At 47.1% G+C, this 24114-nt stretch overlaps 1 protein-coding gene across 1 annotated transcript in view; it reads right to left on the reverse strand.

Annotated features, from left to right (window-relative positions):
* The window catches only part of LOC119400037 (double-strand break repair protein MRE11), a 44037-nt gene that overhangs the window by 19506 nt on the left and 417 nt on the right, over positions 1-24114 (reverse strand). The window contains exons 2-5 of the mRNA XM_037666954.2: positions 23732-23864; positions 14539-14773; positions 11820-11945; positions 10331-10512 (exon numbers count right to left, since the gene is read on the reverse strand). Of these exons, the coding sequence (XP_037522882.1) occupies positions 10331-10512; positions 11820-11945; positions 14539-14773; positions 23732-23864 (676 nt within the window). The remainder of the gene's footprint in view (positions 1-10330; positions 10513-11819; positions 11946-14538; positions 14774-23731; positions 23865-24114) is intronic.

Genomic DNA, 24114 nt, shown 5'->3' on the forward strand with positions numbered 1-24114 from the left:
CAGAATTTTATTTCAATTCTTACGAGCAGCACGAAAATTGGCGCGCTCAGCCGCGATCTAGTCGATGGACAGAAACGCGGAGCTTAGGACGGCCTTATCCACAGAAATGTAATCAACGTATGTGATTTTTTTAACACCAACAGCTGTAGGCATGAAAGAACTAAGCACACGCAATCACGACCGGCACGGCGAGTCCGACCGCGAACCGCACGCACGACCATGCGAGCTCCAACCAGCTCGAACTCCTCCCGTTCTCCGACAAATAACGATGATGATGAGTCTACGCCAACGCGATGGCAGAAGTGAATGCCAATCTCGAAGGCCTTGCTTTCGCAAGCAATTACGTCATACACGCCATGTTTGTGCAATGCAAATCTCAGAGGCTATGCTTTTGTCAATAGTAAATGCCAATCTCGAAGGCCTTGCTTTCGCGAGCAGTTACGTCATAGACGCCATCTTTGCAATTTGAATCTCGAAGGCCATGCTTTTGTTTGCATCAATTGAAAGATTCTGTTGCTTGCGCCTCTCATGCGGCTAATATTACGGTCAAACGAGGCCAAGCTGCGTGAAAATGCGCCATGGCCGCTCTCTTTGGTAGTCACTCGGTCGGCTCCGGGCGCACTTCGCGACGTATCATACGGGAACGGTCCGACAGTTACAACGTAACAGCGGGGTTCCCAATACATTGTATCCTATGGGAGCTATGCCGGGACCGGCGGAAAACGACGTAACAGCCGGGAAAACGTAACAGCCGGGAACGTAACAGCGGGGTTCTACTGTATAACTTTTTCAGCTGTTTGCTACTTACATATTGTACTAAATGCATTATGGTATGTTACTATTGTTATATTTTATGTTCTGTTTTCTCATTCAATCACAGAAATGTAATTAAACCACGCCAACCTTGTATGTGCACCCCCTTTATTAATGTCACTACGACGTTTCAGAAATTTTGTTAATAAACAACTGTAATGGGAGCAGCGGCTGCGAGTGATAGTATAAGAGAAGAACGACGGACACGGGCACACTCGCGGCTCGCGCTCAGCAGCCGCTAACGGTCAGTCGCTGCCGGGTCTTTGAAGCATAAAGACGTGTTGCTCAGTGTCTCGGCCTCATCTCTGAGGGGTTCTGGGCGGCTGCTGGCCCAAGCCCCCACATTTAGCGCCCAACGAGAAGGACCCCGCCCCTGCAGCCATGGACACTGAGGCGACCCGGTGGTGAGCGGCCTACAGCGGATACCGGTGGTGAGCGACCGCAACTTGTCGAGACCAGTGGCGTAAATCCCGGGGGGGTCAGGGGGGTCCTGACCCCCCCTGTGTTGAGACTGGGGGGGACCCCCTATGCAATGGTCCCCCCCTGAGATTTTGCATTCGAACATCTTCCATCTTGGCTTGCTTGAAGTTTATTTTCACACGTGCCATTCAAAATCGCCCCAGAGTTCGAGCTCTCAGATACAACGAAAGAAATAAGCACAATTCAACAACTTACGATAATATTTTTACGACATCTTCCCTGCGATGTTCAAAGTCTGCAACCACATCCATAGCACCAATCACGAAAGCCGCTGCCATGCAGCGGCCGTTTATCCACGTGGTGACGTATCATTGCGCCTTCTAACTCGCTGAGAGCAACGAGATTCGTGAAGACATTTCTTCAGCACCGAGTCTGGGGCGAGAGAAATTGAGTAAAAGATATTCGGCCTTTGCTTGCAAATATCACCACAAATGAGTCATCTTTTCACACCCAACTGAAACTGCACGCATTTTTCAGTACCCCTGTTCATTCCGTCGCCCCCATATGTATACTTCCGGAGCCCCTGGCTGCGCGCGCGTTTTTGGCGAACTTCTGGGCCCGATCCACCCGATCGTTCAAACTACAGTGTTCTAGAAGTGTTCGCAGCGTCACCTTAGAGTCACTTAGAGTCAGAGGTAGCATATGCAGTAGCTCTATGTCACCTGAAACTTTCCGGCGGGTTGCAGGGCGCGGCTAGTTCGCGTTGCTGTTTTGCACGCAAGAAAAGTCTGAATTACGGTGCGCAACACACGAAACTTCTTTTCATGCAAATTTCTGTGAGTTGTGAAATAAAGTGCTGTCGTTGTGACCGATTTACAGAGGGTGGGCGATATTTTAATAGGCTATGATGAATATGAATGCTCCTGCGTGTGGGGCGTTCAAGTTTTTTTTTTTTTTTTTGTACTGCTGGTCGATACGATTTTCAATGCCCTTTCGCCACTGTAGCGATCCTAGCGAGTTCACTCCCGCCTTTCGAGCCCCACTATACCGGATATAAACAATGCCTCATTTTTTATTTATTTGCTTTCGTATGAGCTGGTCTCTGCGACTAACCTACTTAATGCTGTTTTTTTTTCGCGAATCAATAATCGGCGGAATCACTTGGCTTTGTATTAAATGTATCCGCACCGTAATCTTAAATTTTTTTATTTGCAGACATAGATCATACAAGGTTACCAAAACTGGTTGGACTCGTAGGCTATATATATTTGTACGCGAGGGTCCAATGAAAAAAAAAAAAACAACCTATACATAGCTATTATGAGTACATAACAAGTAACATACATTACGTGCGTACATTTTTATTACACCGCAGAATTGCACCACCAAAATAACACTCGACAGCGTCACGTGCTGACAAACTAATTTTATTTACACGGAACCCTGCCTATGTATGCGCAAATGCTGGCCATATCACAATATGGATTAACAATGCATGCATGGTCACTCGTGATAAAACAATAAACTGCCGATGACAACCGTCGATCTAACTGGAGCATCTCAAAGGAGCCCAATCCCCGTGGGCCTCCCCCGCTACTTCAATCATCCCCCCTAAATCTCTTTTTTTTTTTGTACATCGATCTCTATCCAGCCCGTTTCATCTGGCAGTAGTTCTGTGCTTAGGACTTCGAGCGAAACAAGCAGCCAGAATTCTTTATCATTTTTTAGAAGTACCCTGACCGCTTTACCAAAGCACGAGTAAGGTTTTGCTGTCACCGCCCTCGTATTTTCTTGCTTTTATTGTTATCGCACTTGACATTGCGCGGTCACTCTTAGCTTCGTTGCGTCCAGCTGTTTTTTGTTGTCAAACGCTGCACCAGAAATTTCTCTGCACGTACGCTGCATGCTCTATGTGCACGACCGCCGGAGACTGTAAAAAGCGCCTCCCTCCCGTCCAGATGCAGCGGCGGGCCGTCTTTGAGACAGTTGCAATGTACGGATAGACACAGATGCCGCTCCTTCAGAAAAAAAAATCACAGCATATCCACGGAGTGAATGATGATGAGTGGGCGAAGCTGCGGAGGTTCATCGGTAAACCGTGAATCTTCCGTGAATTCTGCCCAGTACATCATCACCGACGTGAGATCGGGCGCGTTTATACTAAAGGTTCGATGAGTTATGACGACTTGCAGCTCACTTTAATTTTACATGTACGCTGTGAATTTTCATTGTTTAGAAAACCATTGCTTTAGAAAACACCTTGAGTCTTTCGTTAAGCAGCTGGCGTCTTTTTCGTTTTGCTTTAGAAACATCTGGCGTTCTTTCGTTTTGTTTTTACAAAACATCTGGCGTCTTTCGTTGGTTTATTTCATCAATCAACGGCGTTTTGAACAAAAATTTTATTGTTTAATCACGCACAGGAGAAATCTCACCAGGCACTACCTTGGAGGTAAACAATGGCTGCTAATGGGAATGAGAGACAGAAGAAGTCGGCTTTTAGCTAACACTTACACTTCTACAGAGACAGAAGAATTCGGCTTTTAGTTAACGCGCACGCTGCGAATTTTTTATTGTTCAACAACGCACAGGAGAAATCTCCCACCGGCACCACCTTGGAGGTCAAAGGGTAAGACTTGTTACTCACTACTACGAGCACGACGAGGGACGAACGGGTGCCGCCTTAAGGAGCTTCGCCCCTAAAACAAGCATACATAAGTGCAGCAAAGCTGCTCGCGTGGTGCCGACAAAGGTCCTTCAAGCGAATGAATGGCGGGAACATGCGCTGCAGGGCATGCACGAATGGAAACAGTAGCTTCTACTACTTGGGTAAGCTTTAAAAAAGAATAAAATGCTCAACCCCCTTCTCCCTCCGTTGTTTTTTTTGTGATCTCTTGTTGTGTCATTGTGGTGGCCCTCTCCCCGCCTCCAACCCTGCGTTTGTTGATACCCCCCCGGAATTACAGCGTAACCAGCGTAACCCCGACCAAGAGGACGCGCTTCACACCCCGCAAGAGAAGTCTTCAGGAGAATAGGGCAAATAGGGTGCATCGAGGCACTCTACAAGAGAAACTGGCGGCGAGACCCCTGGCGGGCGCCCAAGCAATCGACGCGGAGAGGGCCGTGGAGGCGCGGCGCAGAGATACGGCAGTGAGCCCACTGCCCAATTCTAGTACACTGTAGTTCAAACGAAGACGCCTGTCCTCCGGTTTCACCTTGTGGCGGAAAAGCAGGGGGGCAAAACTTTCTTTAGTAGGTTGGACGACGACAGAGAATCAACACGTCCGCTTGGTTTGAACGCATCACGAAGACTGCTTTGTTTGTTCATTATTTACAGTGCTCTCGTAGAGAGGGAAAATGAAAAGGAAAATAGAAATACAGAAACACAAGCACAATCAAAAGATTTTCTCTGCACCCCGCACGTGCAACAAACTTGAAGAACAGAGGGAGAAAACGCTTTCCCTGTGTTGGGTGACGCTCCCTGTGGCTTTCAGTGTTCTTTCACGGGGTGGGCGCGTGGGTCGTAAAACGACGAATGTCAAGGACGTTCTCCGCTCTTCCCGTACTCATCGTCGCCTTCAACCGCCTTGGTTGCAACCCCGAAAATGCGTCCCCCGGGTTGCCCCTCTTCCTCCTTTTCGCCGCGGGGTTTTCCAATTAAAGCTGCTTCGAAGTGGGGGCTGCTTCCCAATATTCGACAAATACGACATCACTTGTCAGTCGTTCGGCAGTTTCAGCCTGCACGCGTCCACAGAAGTGCTGCCAGCACTGCAACCGGCCGCGCAACCTTCTTGGCGTAATGTGCTTGTGACTTTCAACTGGACCGGGAAGATGCCGCACAAGCGGCAGAGTTCGCTGAGCTCGTTCTTTCTGCCGAACTCCAAGCGACCTTCTTCGGAAGACAATGTCACCAAAAACACTGATGAGGTGAGCCTTTTATGTAATTGATCATTGATTATAATTTTGTTTTGTCGGGTACCCTTAGTGCAACATACAAGGATTTTTATTTTGATTAAAAAAAGGGGGAAGTGACAGTTACTTGAATGCCGCCTTGAAAGCCCAAAATGGCTTGCAGTCATTAGACAGGAGGATAACTACCACGTTACGTTAAACAACTAACAGAAATCTTCTAGATAACTTTTAAATCAATGGTTTCGTGAATTACGTTGCAACTAGATTCAATGGAGCTATTATTAGGACTACCCTAATTCATACAATTCGCTAAAAAGCAAGGAATGTTTGGTGGTTTCATCCACCGGTTCCAGGATCACGCACCGAAGGAATTAATGCCATTCAGAAGAGCGATTTAGACGCTTCGGCCAACTTTTCATCACCTTAGAATAATAACAGAGAGACGAACTAGTGAGCCGCAAGCGGAGTTTGTGGTGTCTTGACTTCTTTCTTGTTTCCGTGCTTGCACGCCCAGTCATTTTAGCATGAATCGTCATCGCCTTGGAGTTGATAGAAGCGCACGCACAGCAGTGACATGTTATCAAGGCATTGAGTCCAGTGACGAGCTACCCGAAAACTCTTCTACGCACCATCTACATGGCTTTCCTAGCGCGGTTCTTGAATCACGCGAAGGAACCTCGAAACTTTGTAATGTTCAACCTCCCAGCTTTCCTGCAATATGCCAGCAGGCGAAAGTATCCCCACGCACGATCTCCAGGCTGGTGGCTAACTTTCGGACAGTCTGTTTATTCATGAACAAAAGTGTTTACAATCAACGAACACGTAGCCGTGAGAATTTTTCGAAACGCTGCTGTAATAGCTGAGTTACACGTGTTTGATGGTACAAAAAAGGCCCTCGCTCGTTTCTCTCATTCCTTCGTTCATCAGCTCGTCTCTCCTCTCAACACCTTCTCGACTGCTATGGAAAAAGAGGTCGCGCAGCTACGTGTAGCCGCGCGTCCTCTCACTCCATAGGGAAAGGGCGCGGCGCCGAGTCCACACGCCACGAGCTGACGCGTTGTAACGCGTACGGGGGGTTAGGGCTTTAGAAACCATGCACCCTCGCAATGTGAAGGCTCAGAGTTGCGTATTTGCGAAGAAAAAAAATATTAAAAAGCGCATACTTGAATCTCCCGTATATTATAATGACACAAAACATCCCATGATGGCATGATGCCCTCTTCTTGTTTATTCGGACATCAAGCAGGAAGTGATGTAACACAGAGCGAACCGTCCAAGGGCGTCGCCCCATGGCTCCTTCAATCAACCGCTCCCGCGGTGAGAAAGCAAGGAGAAGGCTTTATGTGTATACCGGGCTCTAATTTTGTTATGCAAACATAAGCTGCGCAACGAGTTCTTGATATCTGTAAAAATATTTTGTGTATGCACCTGATGAAAGGGACATGAAAGTGACTTCGGTCACCTCTAACTTTCTTTGTCATATGCTCTTTCGGAGAGAACGAGGCGAGGGGGAATAGTGTGGGGTCAAGTGTGGAACACTCTTTTTTCTGCCTTCTTGGCGTCACGTAGCACGTGATCTATATACGAGCAGGCAGCTGACCAATAATCCTAACACTCCTAAGTTTCCTGAAGTTTCAATCCACATATATACCCTATAAAGTGGACGGGGAGATTACTGCCGCCGTAGCGAAGTGGTAGAGCATCGGACGCGTTATTCGAAGGTCGCAGGTTCGGTCCCTGCCGGCGGCAAGTTATCTTTTCGTCCACTTTACTTTCTTCACATTTATATTCTAATTACTACAAATAACACCCCCTATACTTTCCTTGGCATTGCTGTGTGTTAGTTCTCATTAATACCAATGTTTCGTCATACTAGTGAAGATGTCGCGAGGTGCTGTCAACTCAGATGAGCATTCACGCTTGCTTCAAAATCAAATTAAGATAACTGAAAGCTAACGTCCGCCAGTTATAAACGGCCCGAAGTACCCTTGCACGCATACAGACAATCAAACAATACAAACACCTCGAGGTTTCAATTTTGGTGTCAGTGTTCCTTTAACGTTTGTTTCATATCCAGTGTGTAGATTCATCGAATACTCATCGGCTGTTTGGAACTGTGTTGTAGAAACTAGTTCAGAACGTTGTATGACTCATTCGTCGCGCAGTGCAGATCGTCAAGAGCATTGCAATAACGCGATATATGAATATTTGTGTGTTTTCTTTTTGTTTTATTGTAAAGTTTTCATTTTTGTGTAAAATAAAATGCACATTTCTAATAATCAAGATGGCTGCCATGCAAAGTCCGGGACCCCCCCTGTTGTTTTGATGGATTTACGCCACTGGTCGAGACAGCCTCTTCTTTGGACCAGATCGCAGCCCTTCTCGCGCACTTGACGACAGCCCCTACGCATGGAGGCCACAAGCACATCCAGCCCATGGCACTGAGGACGATGACGGTGGACGTTCCAACAGTTACTGAACAAGACGTGAGGAAATTGGTCATCAATTTTCTCAACAAACTTTCCACTTACAGATCCGTTTCTCGCGTCTCAGAGCTCAATGTGCTCAAGCAGGTCCTGCCTGTTGCCCTGCACGGTACAGCACCACAGTGGCTGCGTCTACGGCCGCCGGTCCTGTCTTGGGACCAGTTCATCACGGCCGTCCAAGCGGAGTGCCTACCAGTAGACTACGACTACCGTATCCAATGCGAGCTGGACGCCCAAACACAACATACACATGGGGGCCTCAGAGAATATGTTCGAGCCATGCAGGAGCTCTTTGGTCGCGCTGATCCCAGCGCCCCGGAAAATGTGAAGGTTTCGCACGTTCTGCCATGCCTTTTGCCCGTTCCTTTTCTTCCCTCGAGGAACTTGCAGGCTTCGCTCGGCCAGTTGCAGAGACGCTCTTTTGGAAGCAGCACTACGCTCCGCCACCACCTGCCGACATTGCTCTCAAGCCAGCCTGTGCCTCCACGACTACCTCGGCTCCACGGCTACCTCGCTGATGACTTCACATCCCACGGCATCCCGTTCGTGGACAACATGGGCCTTAACAATGCTGCCGCAAAGAATTTTCCACCTCGAGCGCTGTAGCAGCGTGCCAGGGCTGACGTCGAGGAGAGCACGAAAGGCACAGACGACATGGCCGGATTGAGCGACGAGGCAGCACAGGATGCCGACGAGCTGTCCAGTGACAAGGAGGCCGTGGAGAACGTCAGAGGCAAGCAACATACTCATGTGGACGAGGAAATCGTCGACGAGCAGCAGGGCGGTGGAGCAGAGGCCGATGAGTCTCGGGATCACCAAGGTCGTTCAAATGGATGGAGCGAGGGAGGACGCCATACGTGAGAATGACGTGAGAGGAGGCGGCGTGGTGGACTGGGAAGGAGCAGCCGACGGTGATGTTGAGGAGGAACAGAAGAAAATTGTGAAGAGGGAGAAGAAGAAGAAAATGAATAAAAAGAAAGCCCAGGATGACGACGAGCTTGAGAAGCTGCTAAACAGGATCGTATTGGAAACTGGGGTGATTCGTGTCAGGCAACTGAAGAGCGCCATGGACGCAATGGCACATGTTCGCGAAAACACGTCGGAAAGCAACCCGGACAGTGAGATGGCAGATCGCACCGAGCAAGAGACAAAGAAGGCCAAGGCTGAACCAGCCAGGACACATCCCCAGCGGGAGAACATGTCTGCAGGTGGGCAGTGTGAGAGCAGCCTGGAGGCGGCGCATGGTGCCAAGAAGGCTACTGCCTTCAAGCGCAGTAAGTAAACAGTGAACAGAAGGAGGAGGAAGAGCCAGCCTCCGCTGAGGGGGCCTCGACGGCAGCTGCCAACGAGGATGGGTCAGCTGACAGCAAGGACAACAACGACAAGGCAAACAATGACGGCAAGGCTTGGCAAGCAGATTCCGAGGATGCCAACGCTGATCACAAGGAGGAACCAGAAATCAACAACGAGGACGAAAAGGCAAGCACAGACAGCGGCAGCAAGGTGGCTGCCATGACAACAGCCGACATGAAATTGGATACTGAGCCCCCACTTGCATAGGACAATGCCACGACCGTAGTGAAATGATGGACGAACTGTGCCGGTGTGTGTTCGCATACACAACAGCGGACCAGCGCGACCACACACGGCACAGTTCGTGCACCATTTCACCACGGTCGTGGCGTTGACCGTGTCCTCCGCCCTAATTTCACCGGAGGGGAGGGGGCAGTATGGGAGTGGCAGTGGCGAGCGTGCCAATAGTAGAAGAAATGAACGATGGACACGGGTGCGCTTGTGGCTCACGCTCAGCGGCCGTTGACGGTCAGTCGCTGCCGACCACATCTCGGCCTCGTCTCTGAGGGGTTCCGGGCGGCTGCTGACCCAGGCCCCTACACTGTGTATTGTGCGAGAATCCTACTACGAAAAGGTAATAAAAACCCGATTCCCTCCTTGCATTTTCCTTACAGCCAAACTGGTTACCGGTGTTCAGCTGTTAAATGCTGTGAAACTGTTCCTTGCACGAAACTAAACAAGCGAAAATTCAGCCTGTCCCACGCCGCGAAAACCACCGAACAGCAAAGCTGTAAGCATTCGAGTGCATGTGATTGGTTAGTGAGATCACATGCATCATCATCATTTCGAACAAAATCATAATTTAGCATCATCATTTTGCATCACTACCTCGCTGGTCACGTGACCTGTGTGACGCCTACTACTAGTACTACGACGACGACGGCTTAGGGCAGGCTAAGACAGCTTCGCTTTAAAGGTCACCCGGGTTAACATACTGCCACGCGCGTTTCTTTCCCCTTTTATATGTAATTGACCCGTTACATGTGTAACAACTGCCTTGTGTTACATTCCCAATTATTTTAGACTCTACTGACTAGATTACGCTTCCAACGCTGACACTAGAATTAATTCTGAAGCTAACGCGGCCACCAGCGATAACACTAGAATCTTCGGTGCCATGTGTATAAACGCCGATGCGCCTTACAGCTGACCAGTTCACCGAAGGCCGACGACTGTGATTGCCGCTTTCAGTGTACAGCGTGTATTGGTGGTGCTTTCACTTTTCATTTCCTAGGCACGATTTCACCCTATAAAGCGTTTCGTTTTTACCGGCTGCGTTTTGCTTTTATCAATGTCACGACTACGCGACAATACACAGACTCCACCATGGCACATACACACTCACGCACCTGCCGTTAAACTCCGGGTCGATGAGGCACTCGTGCTCGTGACCCCAGACGACCAGGTCGAGGAACTCGTCGAGGAAGTCCTCGGGGATGTAGTCGGTGAGGCCGTGCTTGGCCCGGTTCTGGTGCAGCACCAGCAGGTTGAACCACTTGTCGGTCCACTCGCGGGGGCGCAGCATCTTCACCTGCGGCGCACACGTGGCAAAGACACAGCCCCACGTCGAAATTAAAGGGGCCATGACACCCAATTTCCAATTATTATCTGTGTTATGTGGGTGCATTCAGAAACCTTGTGCATTCACAAACAAGCTGGAGAAATTTTAGCGCATTTGGCCAAGCACTTAATTTATAATTCAACATCTTGCAAACACGCGAGCGGCCTGAGAGTTAGGCAACAATGTCGCTCTCGCGAGTCGTGACGTAACAAGCCGCTTGCTGTGCAAGCGTCTGCATTCTGGTGAACGATTTCGTTTCGTGTTCAGCTGCGCATGCAATCAAGCTATTTCAGCTTTCTTCAGCTTCGCATCGAAACTGAAAGATTTGCAGTGCCCGAAACTTTCGCAGAAGACGACGGCTCTGCTCCATGCAGCACATGACGTCGCACACACCATGGCAAAAATGGCGGTCACAGGCTGCGGGCGGGGTTTAAAGACGGCGACTTCTGGGGTTTAATTTGCACTAAAATATTCATTTACGGTCTATTTGTCATATATGAGTAAGCACAATAGACGCTCTACTTCTATTTTTCGCTGAAAACCAGAAATTGTTGATTGGCCATGTCATGGGCCCATTAAATACAAGACTTCCAAAGGCTATAGGCTTACAATTTAGGCCCAAAGTGGTCCCAGATCGATTTCATCTGATTACTACGAAACTTTGAAAAATCAAGAGATGCAAGACTTCCAAAGCTATTTAAATAGTGAGACTGTGGACATACATTTCATCTTTATTTAACGTGCTAAATATGCAGGGGCAGTAAAAAAAAAGACGTAGGCAGACTGCTGGTCTGGTTTTCTTATACAAAAGTTACATGGGCACACTGACCCCAGTTACGACGAGCTTCGGTTGCCACAAATCGTAGTTACGTCCAGTTAGACAGCAAAGCCTAACTGCAGTTATCCGACTAACCATGGTTGCTCCAAATTGAGGATGACCACCTCAGTCAGTGAAGCTAACGAACGAAATCGCAGCACCCATCGCAGGCCGAAGCCACCTCCCAAAAGCGCGTCAACTGATCTGTCTCAACGACAAATATGCTGATACGCGAAACAGACTGGCAAAACAAATCCCGCATCACACAGAGTGATACTAAATGTACCAAGCAACGGATTGTCTTGGCTTTCGCATCGACTGCAAGGTGACTTCACCCACAGTGGAAATCCAATGAAACAATATGACGCGAATGAATCTTGATTGTAATTGCATGATTGACCATTTTACATAGTCAATCATGCAATTATACTCTCATCTGCAAAGGGTTTTAAATGCTGACCTTGCTTTCGCGAAACAGCCGGTGCAGTCGCTCGTCCCGTATCCAGCCCAAGCCGTAGAGAGCCAGGAGCATCCGTCCCTTCCGCAGAAGCACGGGCGACAGCCGCACATTCGTCAGGTCCGTCACCTGCCGTGCAGTAATGGCAGAGTTGGCGTAATGCTAATCTTGTACAGAAGACACACTCACAAAGAACACTCCTCAGATGTTGGGCAACCAAGACTAGACAAAGCATCAAAAAGACAAAACAGATCATTTCTATGCATTTTAACTAAAACCAAGAAACCCCAATTATTATTATTATTATTATTATTATTATTATTATTATTATTATTATTATTATTATTATTATTATTATTATTATTTGGTTTGAACACATAGAAAACACAAGGACCCAGAGGAAATAGGGAGGGAACAGGCTGACAACTGCCACCTAAAGGGGCATGCCTGCCTGCTCCTTCTACCACCCCAACAACAAACTTCGAAGAACACACAAAAAAGGGCCCTGCAACATCTCTTGAACATAGCCTGAAAGCGATGCCGATCTGCAGTTAAGGCTCTTATGTGTGAGCCAAATATCAGAGCACTCCACTGAGCAGGGAAGTTACAATTTTATATCACAAAGAGGCAGAAATTGCTTGCTCTCTCATTCAGAAAAGGAGAGTATGTGAAGTACACTGATGACAACTTGATGCAAGTATCTTTGAATAGCTTTTTCTTCCTTAGTGAAACAATGAAAGAAAATAGAAAATCAGTTCTGAAGAAGCCCGCAAGGTGGAGTAAAATTCTCGAAATAAAAAAAATGTCAGCCCATTTGGAGCACAGAGCTACGAGGAAATCTGCATGGATTTCTCATAAAGGAAGCTTCTTAGTTGAGAGAAAAATATGTCCTTGTCCGAGACTCGAACCCGGGACCAATGCCTTTCAGGTGTAGTAAGTTCACTACCTACACCAGTGTTCTCAAGCCCACCTGAGCTAGCGGGCCACAGTTACGAAATTAGCCTTCCACAAGGTCCGTGATAGTGAAGAAGGTAAAAGTGGCGGAGGGAAGGGGGGGGGGGGCAGTTTAATCATCAAAACGCTTACTAATGTTGCCACATGAAAGCAGGCCTTTCCCATATCTTATATATGCACAGGTCCTGAAGACAATTTCACGTCAGGATTTGAGAAACACACCGATATTTATCTCCTGAATGACTGAAATCAGGACGTCGCTTCTGAAATAAAGCTTTTCTTCCATGGTTATGCTTTAACACATGGTGGCCGCTTGGGGCGCCTCACGAAAGAAATGCTTGAGATGAGTACGCCTGTGTACCTCATGAGCGTACTTATTAAAAAAAGAAAAAATATATATAGGACAGTAATGTGTGAGCCGCAGGCCACTAAAGAAAGGTTCGTGGGCTGTCCTAGACTAACCCCTGACCTAGACTACCCAGGAGGCAAGCAGACTGCAGCGCAATGGCGGTTTAGCCACCAACTTGAAGTACACGGCCGCTAACGCAGCGAAAAGACACCAGGTGGTTCGACATTCACGACTCGAACAAGGATTACCTTTTCTTCAACTAGAAAGCGTTCTTTCTCAGAAATATGCATGGAGTTCCTCGCAGTGTTGTGTGACAAATGGGTAGTTGACAATTCGTATTTTCCTTGAGGAGCACAAAAACACGACAAAAAAGAAAGAAGTTGGAGGAGACCCTACTCCTTCACTTGGGAGACTGGTAAGTGGCGCTCGCACCTCAGTGTTCGTGTGCTTCGGCGTACTTGAGTACCTTGGGTTAACTGCGTTGTGTCGCATTTTCAAAGTGGATCTCGGAGGCCGCGTAAAAAGAAGTGCGCGATTGAGATCTGCTCCGCCAGGTGGCACAACAAGCTGCTCACAAGAAAACTGCCTGCTCTTTCAATGAACTCGTTCAATTAGTTTTCGTAAATTATCCTGACAGTTAATTGGCCCTTATCTTAAATAAACTTACGCTTCGACACCACATGTATCCGATATAACTCTTAAAGAAGCCATGACATGGTCGCCCAAAGATTTGTGGTTTTCAGCGAGAACTAGAAGTAGAGGGTCTATTATGCCTATACAGATTTCAAAAGTGGGCCGTAATCGAATATTTCAGTGCAAAACAAGCCCTAGAAGTCGCCGGCTGTAAACCCCGCCCACCGCCGGCGACCGCCATTTTGCAATGGCGCGTGTGACGTCGTGTAGCACAGAACGGAGCCGTCATCTTCTACCAAAGTTTAAGATGCTGCAAATCGTTCAATTTCAGTGCCAAGTTGAAGAAAGCTAAAATATCTCGATATCACGAGCAGCTGACCACGGAACAACATGGTTCGCCGCAATGCAGACGCTTGCACAGCTAGCTACTTGTTACGTCACGGCTCACGAGGGCACCAGTGTTGCCTGACTCTCGGGCCGCTCACTTGTTTATAAAAATATTCCATTTTAAATTAAGTGCTCGACCAAATGCGCTAAAATTTCGCCAGCGTATTTGTGAATGCACACGGAGTAATCCACATAACACAGATTATGATGGAAAATTGGGTGTCATGGCCCCTTTAACTTGAACAAGGACCATTGATTTCCGCACCAGTTTTATTTCTTAAAGCACCTTTTCTGAACATTCGTAAAACCGGAAGTATGTGCTCGACCGGAAGTGTTTGAAAGAGAAACAAGAACGTGGCTCGGTGCTCGTGCCATTAAAAAGAAAAAAAAAGCTACAACCTTTCCAAAGTAGTTTACGAGTCCCGATGTTGCGAGGACGTCGATGATGCTGAGGTTTTCACTTCCGGTCGGGTCGTCGTGGTTCCCGTGGATGGTGAACACCGGGAGCGAGACGTTGAGGTTGGCGTCCTCGTAGTTGACATTGGGGAAAGCGCAGAAGCCGAAGTTCTCTGCCTGGTCACTCAAGATCTCAAACTGCACTGGCTTGTCGCCTAGACAGTACTGACGTAGTAACCTGAGACAACAACAAAAAAACTTTCTTGAAGGGGTACTGACACGAAAATTTTCAGGCGTCTTTTTTTGTGTCAAATGAAAGGCCAAGCCCACAAGAGCTTAGAAAATTTACAAGGGGTTCTAGAAAGGCTGCTCTTCCAGCTTTCGCTGTGACTGTGCTGCATGTTCCATGCAGGCCTGGCGTTTTTTCGACAAAGGCAGGCAGCCCTGTGTGAACAGTTGCTGCATGGCCAACTGGATGATGCTACCCCTGATGTGAATGAGCCATTAGAAGTGCCTCAAAAAAGTATGCGTTATGAAATTGGCGTACCGTTTCTACTGCAGAGTTGCAGCACTGCAAACATGATGCATCGGTTTTCTTTAAAGGGACCGACAACTGATTTTTCTCGACCCTGTTTTTTACGGCGCGACAGGAAGCTTACCCTTCGTAGCGTTTGTAGCTGCAGTGGTTTATCCTAAAAGCACGTAGTTATTTTATAAGCAGTATTTTTCGATCTGAAAGGCTCCAAACACGCATGAAGGCTTGCTCCAGCAACGCTGAGAATTGCTAGCAATGCCGCTAGCCCTTGTGAAAGCTGTCGTTGTTCTGCTTTCGCAGGAGTTACCGTAGCTATGCATAACCACCATTATTTTGAGCTTTCCAGCCATTTTTGAAAATAGCAAGCTGTTACAATGAGATGATGTGGCTTTATACACCTTCTCGGTATTTCTACAGCGTTGTGTGTGCCTGCGACCAAGGTTGCCTGCGCCTGTGTTATGGATGGCTTTTCGCGGCATGGGATCATTACGCCAAGCGAAGGCAGCGCCACTTTGTTGCATACAACTAACGCAGGCCTATATGTACATTTTTATGAAGTAATATCTTTTAATATAAAGAAATGAACAATATTTCAGTACTAACAGAAAAGTAATCGAACGCATACACCAATCAATGGTCACGTGACCGGCTTCATCGGACCGTGTATGATTTTGCCGCCAGAGGCGCCAAAGGTCATTTTTCGCGACTTTCAATGAAGAATAAAGATATAAATCCGCGTCTCACGAGATAAACAGGGTTGGTTTGAGTCAATGCGACGGACAATCTTTCCATCAGTGCAGTCATCTCATTTCATGTTCTGGGCAGTTGTCGGTCCCTTTAAAGGGACCGACAACTGATTTTACTCGAACCATTTTTTACGGCGCAAAAGAAAGCTCACCATTCGCAGTGTTTGTAGCTGCAGTAGTTAATCCCAAAAGCACGTGGTTATTTTACAGCAGTATTTTTCGATCTGAAAGGCTCTAAACACTGACACACCTTACCCCCAGCAACGCTGACGATTGATAGCGATGCCACCAGCCCTTCTCGCGATTTGTGAAGGCTATCGTTGTTCTGTTTTTACAGGAGTTCCTGTAACTACGTTTAACCACCTTTATTTATAGCTTTTCAACTATTTTTGAAAATAACAAGCTGTTACGATGAGATGATGTGGCATTGTACACCCTCCCTGTATATGTACCGCATTGTGTGCGCATGCGTCCAAGATTGCCTGCGCCTGTGTCATGGGTGGCTTGTCCCGGCGTGGTTACTCTCTCCATGCACGAGCCAAGTCAAGTCATCGAAAAGGTCACTACGCATATGCGCTGCCATGCCAAGTAGCAGCGCGCGTCAGTGTAGGTAGCAAAACTATGTCGCTCCAAAATCTTAGCGACCTGGAAACTGCGTGCACGGTTGCATGAGCACACTGAAAAGTTGATCAAGACGTGCTGACGAGCATGGGATCATTACGTCGTGCGAAGGCAGCGCCACTTTAATGCATACTACTAACGCAGGCCTATATGTATATTTTTATGGAGTAATACCTTTTAATATAAAGACACAAACAATATTTCAATACTAACAAAAAATTCGTCGACTGCGTACAGGAATCAATGGTCACGTGGCCGGGTTCATTGGATCGTTCCATGTTTTTGCCGCCAGAGGCGCCACAGGTCATTTTTTGTGATTTTCAATTAAGAAACAAAAATATAAATCTACCTCTCACGAAAAAACAGGGCTGGTTTGAGTCAATGCGGCAGACAATCTTTCCATTAGTGGAGTCATCTCATTTCATGTTCTAGGCAGTTGTCGGTCCCTTTAAGCGCTGCTGTTTTAAACCACCGCTGCAAAAGTGTCAACGCCGTAAATCAATGCAGTCTCAAGTGATAAACAATCAATGCAGCTGGCAGAGAGCAGGTAACAGAAGACTTGTCTTCGTCAGAGGTACTTACACGAAAAGCCCCCTCATTTAATTCACAATACCTTGTTTTCTTACCAAACAATGTGGGCGAAGAGAGGAGACAAGACAAGCTGCCTTCAAGGGACACTAAGGGCAACTAATAAGTCGACGTTTATTGTTGAAATAACATTCAAGAAACCTCGCAGTGCTTGTTTCGTGCCAAGGAAATGCTTGGTCCGAAAGGAAATCATGCCTCAGTGACACGTGTACCATTAGCACGATTCAAAGTGCTTGCCTCCGAGAACGGCCTCCTGACGTAGCCATGCCTGTCCTTTACTCGCACTAATGCCCGGCTGCAGGTGCACTGGAGCAAGGGGCTGTAGCGAAGCGCAGCCTGGCGAAAACGGAACACATGCCGTTCTCAAGGGTAATGTCAAAAGTTTTTTTTGAATGGTTCAATACCGAAATGCACTGGTTGCATTTCATGCCGTCGTGTAATGCACTGAAATGTATTTTTCTGTCATGGATAGTTTCAGTACTTGCGAGTGATTGCACCAAGGCCCTACCACGTCACCGGGCTTGTCTTCCAGAATGTCCCTCTGGCGGCGCAAATGGTGTCCTAGATTCCCTGTAATTTCTCGATTGCCGAAGCACTGCTGTGTACAATAATGACATTGTTGACGTCCTCAAGCACCGACCTTTCACTCTAACATAAATTGTTATTTGCCTTCAGTGTCCCTTAAAGTGTCCTTTCTGCTTTCTTGTGTGGTTTTGTGTGCTATAAGGAAGATATACACAAACGCCAGCTAACCCATCATTGCAGCCTTCCTCTTGCTGAAGCTTTTCTTGGCTCGGGCAGTGTTCCGTGTTTTACTGAATGGAAGTCTCGTGAAAAGCTTAGCCATATATATAACGAGCAAGCCTCCTCTCTTTCGTGATACGCAGCCAGTGTTTCTTGCTGATTAGCTTGGAAGTGTACTTCCCAGCCAATCAGCAAGAAAAACCGGCTGCGTATACCACAAGACGTTAAGCTATAGCCCATCGTCACTCGGTACACGCAGGCTATCCGCGGGCACAAGACTAAAAAGCCACCAAAACATCGCCCAATGTTAGCGGTGTAAGCACATTTCATAGTGGCTACCCTGTGCCACCGAGCAAAACTAGCGTCTTCGTGCACCCAGAAATTCCCTAGGGAAGTCGCCAAGTGAGGTGAAACTTGAGGCACTCGAGAGCGTGCGTTGCGTTAAAATTTCTGTGTATGTCCTGCTTCACGTTACATCGCGAGTGTTCGCTTGAATTGATACAGATTGTTAAGACTATCAGCAGCGCTAAGAAATCCATCATCTGCACATTTATTATTTAACCTGAAATGTAGCAGCTGCTGTTTGAAGTAGACATCCGTAGCACTATGCGATCATGCTTCAGGCCACCTGATTCATTGGTATCTTGTAATGATCTCTGTTGGCATAATTAAGTTTCTCCATGACACTATTCCAAGAATTGGCTTGGTCTGTTCTCTAATGAAGAGGGTTGCAGCTAATTCGTTTGCGTACAGGTATAGAAGAATTGAAGAAACCTTTGCTGTGCACTTGCGCGTTTATTAGACGTTTGGGTGCTCGTACGGTGACTGGTGAGTTGCAGCGATGGCGTAGTGGGTAGAACATCAGCTTCGCATGCAAGAGGTCCGTGGTTCGAATCCCGGTGCCAGACAATTCCCAACCGGATTAAAAAAAAAAAAATCCGCGTGATGATGGAATTGTGTAAAAAGGCCTGGGGTGCAGCCTCACTGGCGACCACAGCCAGCAATGCACTCCCTCACCAGAGCAGGATTGGCCACCCTGGTGTAGTACTTGGCCACTACCTCCCACATGAATACACCAATTAACCCTCGGCCCTCAGTCCCCAGCGGCTGCGAAGCAACTGACCAAGGCGGCGGTCAGACCTGCGACGCAGCAGAGGGTGCTAAGAATCTCTGGGTCCGGACAGGCCGCCATTGGAATCTGAACTTGGCTACATATAACGCTAGAACTTTATCTAGTGAGGCGAGTCTAGCTGTACTATTCGAGGAATTAGAGGGTGTTAAATGGGATGTAATAGGGCTCAGTGAGGTTAGGAGGCCACAGGAGGCTTATACAGTGCTGAAGAACGGACACGTCCTATGCTATCGTGGCTTAGCTGACAGAAGAGAACTAGGAGTGGGGTTCCTTATTCATAAAAATATAGCTGGCAATATAGAGGAATACTATAGCATTAATGAGAGGGTGTTATGTATCGTGATTAAGTTTAATAAGAGGTACAGGATGAAGGTGATACAGGCCTACGCGCCAACATCCAGCCACGATGATCAACTGGTTGAACGCTTCTACGAAGACGTAGAATCAGCACTGAGTAAGGTAAAGACACAGTATACTGTACTGATGGGCGACTTTAATGCAAAAGTAGGCAAGAAGCAGACTGGAGATCATGCAGTTGGGGAATATGGCATCGGCTCCAGAAATGCCAGAGGGGAGTTAGTAGTAGAGTTCGCAGAACGCAATAATTTACGGATCTTGAATACCTTCTACAGAAAACGGACTACTCGTAAGTGGACGTGGAGGAGTCCTAATGGCGAAACTAAAAATGAAATAGACTTCATAATGTGCGACCACCCGGGCATTATACAGGATGTGGAAGTAGTTAACAAGATCCGATGCAGTGACCATAGAATGGTAAGATCTAGAATTCAACTAGACGTGAGGAAGGAACGGCAGAAACTGATACGCAAGAAGCCGATTAATGAACTAGCTCTGCGAGGGAAAGTACAGGAATTCAGAGCTTCACTTCAGAATAGGTACGCGGCTTTAACCGAGGAAACCGACCTTAGCGTTGACGCAATGAATGATAATCTGACTAGTATCATTAAGGAGTGTGCAGTGGAAGTCGGGGGTACAGTCGTTAGACAGGACACTGGTAAGCTATCCCAAGAGACGAAAAACCTCATTAAGAAACGTCAAGCCATGAAAGCCTCAAATGCAACAGACAAAATAGAGCTGGCGGAGCTTTCGAAGTTGATCAATAGGCGTAAAGTAGCCGACATAAGAAAGTATAATATGGAGAGAATTGAGCATGCTCTAAAGAACGGAAGAAGCCTCAAAGCTACGAAGACAAAACTGTGCATAGGCAAAAATCAGATGTATGCATTAAGGGACAAGGATGGCAAGGTCACAACCAATATGGATAGAATAGTTGAGGTAGCGGAAGAGTTCTACAGAGATCTGTACAGCAGCCGAGACAGTCAGGATGATAACGTAAGAAGCAGTAATATCCCAGAGGAATCTGACATCCCACCAGTATTAACAGGAGAAGTAAAGAAAGCCCTAAAGGGAATGCAAAGAGGCAAAGCCGCTGGTGAGGATCAGGTAACATCAGACCTGTTGAAAGACGGTGGAGAGATTATGTTAGAGAAACTGGCCACCCTGTATACGAAGTGTCTCTCGACAGGGAGGATACCAGAATCTTGGAAGAATGCCAACATCATCTTGATCCATAAGAAAGGGGACGTCAAGGACCTGAAAAATTACAGGCCCATCAGCTTACTGTCCGTTGTCTACAAGCTATTCACAAAAGTAATTGCTAACAGAATTAATACGACATTAGAGTTTAATCAACCAAGGGACCAGGCAGGATTTCGTACAGGCTTCTCAACAATAGACCATATTCATACTATCAATCAGGTGATAGAGAAATGCGCGGAATACAACCAACCCCTATACATAGCCTTCATAGATTATGAGAAGGCATTTGATTCGGTGGAGACATCAGCAGTCATGCAAGCACTGCGGAATCAGGGCATCGACGAAGCCTATATAAACATAATGGAAGAAATCTACAGCGCATCCACAGCCACTATAGTCCTTCATAAAGAAAGCGACAGAATCCCAATAAAGAAGGGCGTACGACAGGGAGACACGATCTCTCCAATGCTATTCACCGCGTGTTTACAGGAGGTTTTCAGGGCCCTAGATTGGGAAGAATTAGGGATAAGAGTTAATGGAGAGTATCTCAGTAACCTGCGATTCGCTGATGACATTGCATTGATGAGTAACGCGGGAGACGAATTACAGCTCATGATTACTGAACTGGATACGGAAAGTAGAAGAATAGGTCTGAAAATTAATATGCATAAAACTAAAGTAATGTGGAACAATCTTGGCAGAGAACAGCGCTTCGCGATAGGTGGCGAGACGCTGGAAGTTGTAAAGGAGTACGTCTACTTAGGACAGGTAGTAACCGCGGAGCCGAACCATGAGAGTGAAATAACTAGAAGAATAAGGATGGGATGGGGCTCATTTGGCAAGCATTATCAAATCATGAATAGTAGTCTACCACTATCTCTCAAGAGGAAGGTATATAACAGCTGCATCTTACCGGTACTTACCTACGGAGCAGAAACCTGGAGACTTACAAAGAGGGTTCAACTTAAATTGAGGACGACGCAGCGAGCGATGGAAAGGAAAATGATAGGTGTAACCTTAAGAGACAGGAAGAGAGCAGAGTGGGTCAGGGAACAAACGGGGGTTAAGGATATCATAGTTGAAATTAAGAAGAAGAAATGGATGTGGGCCGGCCACGTAGCACGTCGGCAGGATAACCGGTGGTCATTAAGGGTAACTGACTGGATTCCAAGAGAGGGCAAACGCGTGAGGGGAAGACAGAAAATCAGGTGGGTAGATGAGATTAAGAAGTTTGCAGGTATAACGTGGCAACAGAAAGCACAGGACCGGGTTGATTGGCGGAACATGGGAGAGGCCTTTGCCCTGCAGTGGGCGTAGACAGGCTGATGATGATGATGATGATGACGGTGACTGGAGACTGCGTGGGCGCCTGTTTTATAATTAAAGAAGACAAAGCATCAGGCAACGTATGTGGCAGTTACGATTTCCCCTGCTGGTGGGCTTCGCTGCACAGCGAATCGTCGATACCGTAATGCACAGTACATGCTTTGTGGCATAACACAGCTGCAATGCCATAAAGCTGACTATAGTGAATCTGTCATCTTGTAACAGATATATATAATGTAAATATATAGTGCATTGAATCCAAGGGGCAGTGCATGCGTGGCGTAAAAAAGCAGGGTACGAGTCAAAATATGGGTGGCGTGCGCAGCACAGATTTCTTCGCGCTCCACAATGAAGGAATTGCTTTGCAAGTTTTGCCGCTACACAGGGGTGTAATGCGACGAAAACTAAGTGCCACGCTGTGAAGCTTGCTACCTGTGGCTGCAATTAGTTGCCGGTAAGAGTATCACCAGGTTGCTTCATGTGGCGCAAAGTGTTCTCTGGTCCGATATACGTACACGTTTCACACGACCAGGTTGATGAAAAATAAGTAATAGGAAAACTTTAACGGCTTCACAGCAACGAACAATTGTCTCGAGGGACAGTCCGAGACGCCCATCAACGTATCCTTCTAGAATGAATATTTAAGCTTCAGACAGGCATTTTATGCATTTTTAACTACGGGTATATCGAACTATTTAGCGATATGCCCTTTGATTCCGATGTATGCGAGTTTTACTGTATATACACTTAGCCGACAGTGTGCATTCGTAACATATTGGTCGGTTCAGCGAAGCATTATGTGGTGGAGCATTGATTTTCCGGGCGTAAACAAATCCTTTTTTTATTATATAATATTTAGGAGATGTTGGTGCTTCTGTATAGCACCGGCTACTCCTTTTCACTGATGATAGGATATGTCAAAAGCACAGCAATGAAAAAGAATATTTCATAAAGATACAACAGAAAAAATTATTCACAATGGTGTTTTATATATCTGCTTGATACCGCACGCATGCGATGGGAGACATGTATACCGGGAACTCCACTGATCTGATGAGGAAATAAGCAATCTGCATCGCTGCGCCTCCTAGTACACACATGCTGTGCTCCAAGTAGGGAGGCCAGCTTCGGCGTGACGCTCGTTCGCGTGGTGGCTCGATCGCCACAACCATTTGTTTAAAACAAGCGATAATATTGATCATTCGGTGACTATCACAGAATATTAGAGCTAAACGTTTTTCCAAGGTACCTTTTGGGAAAAGCTAGCTTTTCTGGAACTACAAAACAAGGCCCAAACAGCAGCTCATATGAATATATAGCGTGCTAGCGGTTCCGATCATGTCTCAAACTTCGTCGTCCAAAAAGAATCAGCTTCGTAAACTAATGCGCTTGATACGCCAGCAACGTTAACACAAGAATAAAACCTAATGCACTGTGCGGCTACGCCTGCACTCGCAGAGTGCATAATTGATCTCATTGAGCTGAAACAAAACTGATTCCCCCTCCTTGCGAACTGCTGCCCCTTAGTCAAAAAGTGACCCTTCCCAAAGAAAGCAGCAAGTATGCACCTTTATTCGTGCGTCCATTAAATCAATCCACCTGCATTTCCATGGTTAACTCACATGATTGCATAGCAACGTCTCACACGCACGTAGAGCCACGGGCCTATAGGCTAGGTATACATCTCGCTTGGAATTTCCTAGGGACAGCACCAAAAAGTGGTCTGGCAACGCGGCCATGTTTTGGTGGCTTTTTAGTCGCTCCCATCCGCGGGACGTCAGATTATAGCCTGATTATAGAAACAATCGTCGTAGGCTACTCTTCTGCACGTCAAAATAACCCTACCTTCTCGGCTAGTGAGACTCTGGACAATGAGGCGGATTACAGCCTCCCCTCCCTCTCTGCTTTGCGAGTTCTCCTACAAGTCACGCGCACCGTACGTACCGTAACGTCTCGTGTTCAACCCAACGCGGCGGCTTGTTGTCGTGGAACATGTCACCGCCGAGCAGTATGAAGTCGACATTCTGCTGAGTCGCGATCTGCAGTATCTCCTCGAACGTCCTGATCGAGTCGTGCTCTGCAAAAATTTTTGAAAGAAAGTGCGTTGAAATGCGCGGTGGCAGCGCGATGGTTTAGAATCGCGCACCGCGATTTCACCGCTACCCATAAACTCACTCAACACATCTTTATAAACAACGTCAACGTCAATACGAACGAATGCCAGTTGCAGAGCGCAAGTTATGGCACGTTTCATAACGTGCACAAAACAACGAAAGCATCTAAGAAGCCGAAAGACGTACAGTTACGCTATCGTATTAGCTGACACG

Source organism: Rhipicephalus sanguineus, chromosome 7 (assembly GCF_013339695.2).
Source record: "Rhipicephalus sanguineus isolate Rsan-2018 chromosome 7, BIME_Rsan_1.4, whole genome shotgun sequence".
Classification (NCBI taxonomy): Eukaryota; Metazoa; Arthropoda; class Arachnida; order Ixodida; family Ixodidae; genus Rhipicephalus; species Rhipicephalus sanguineus.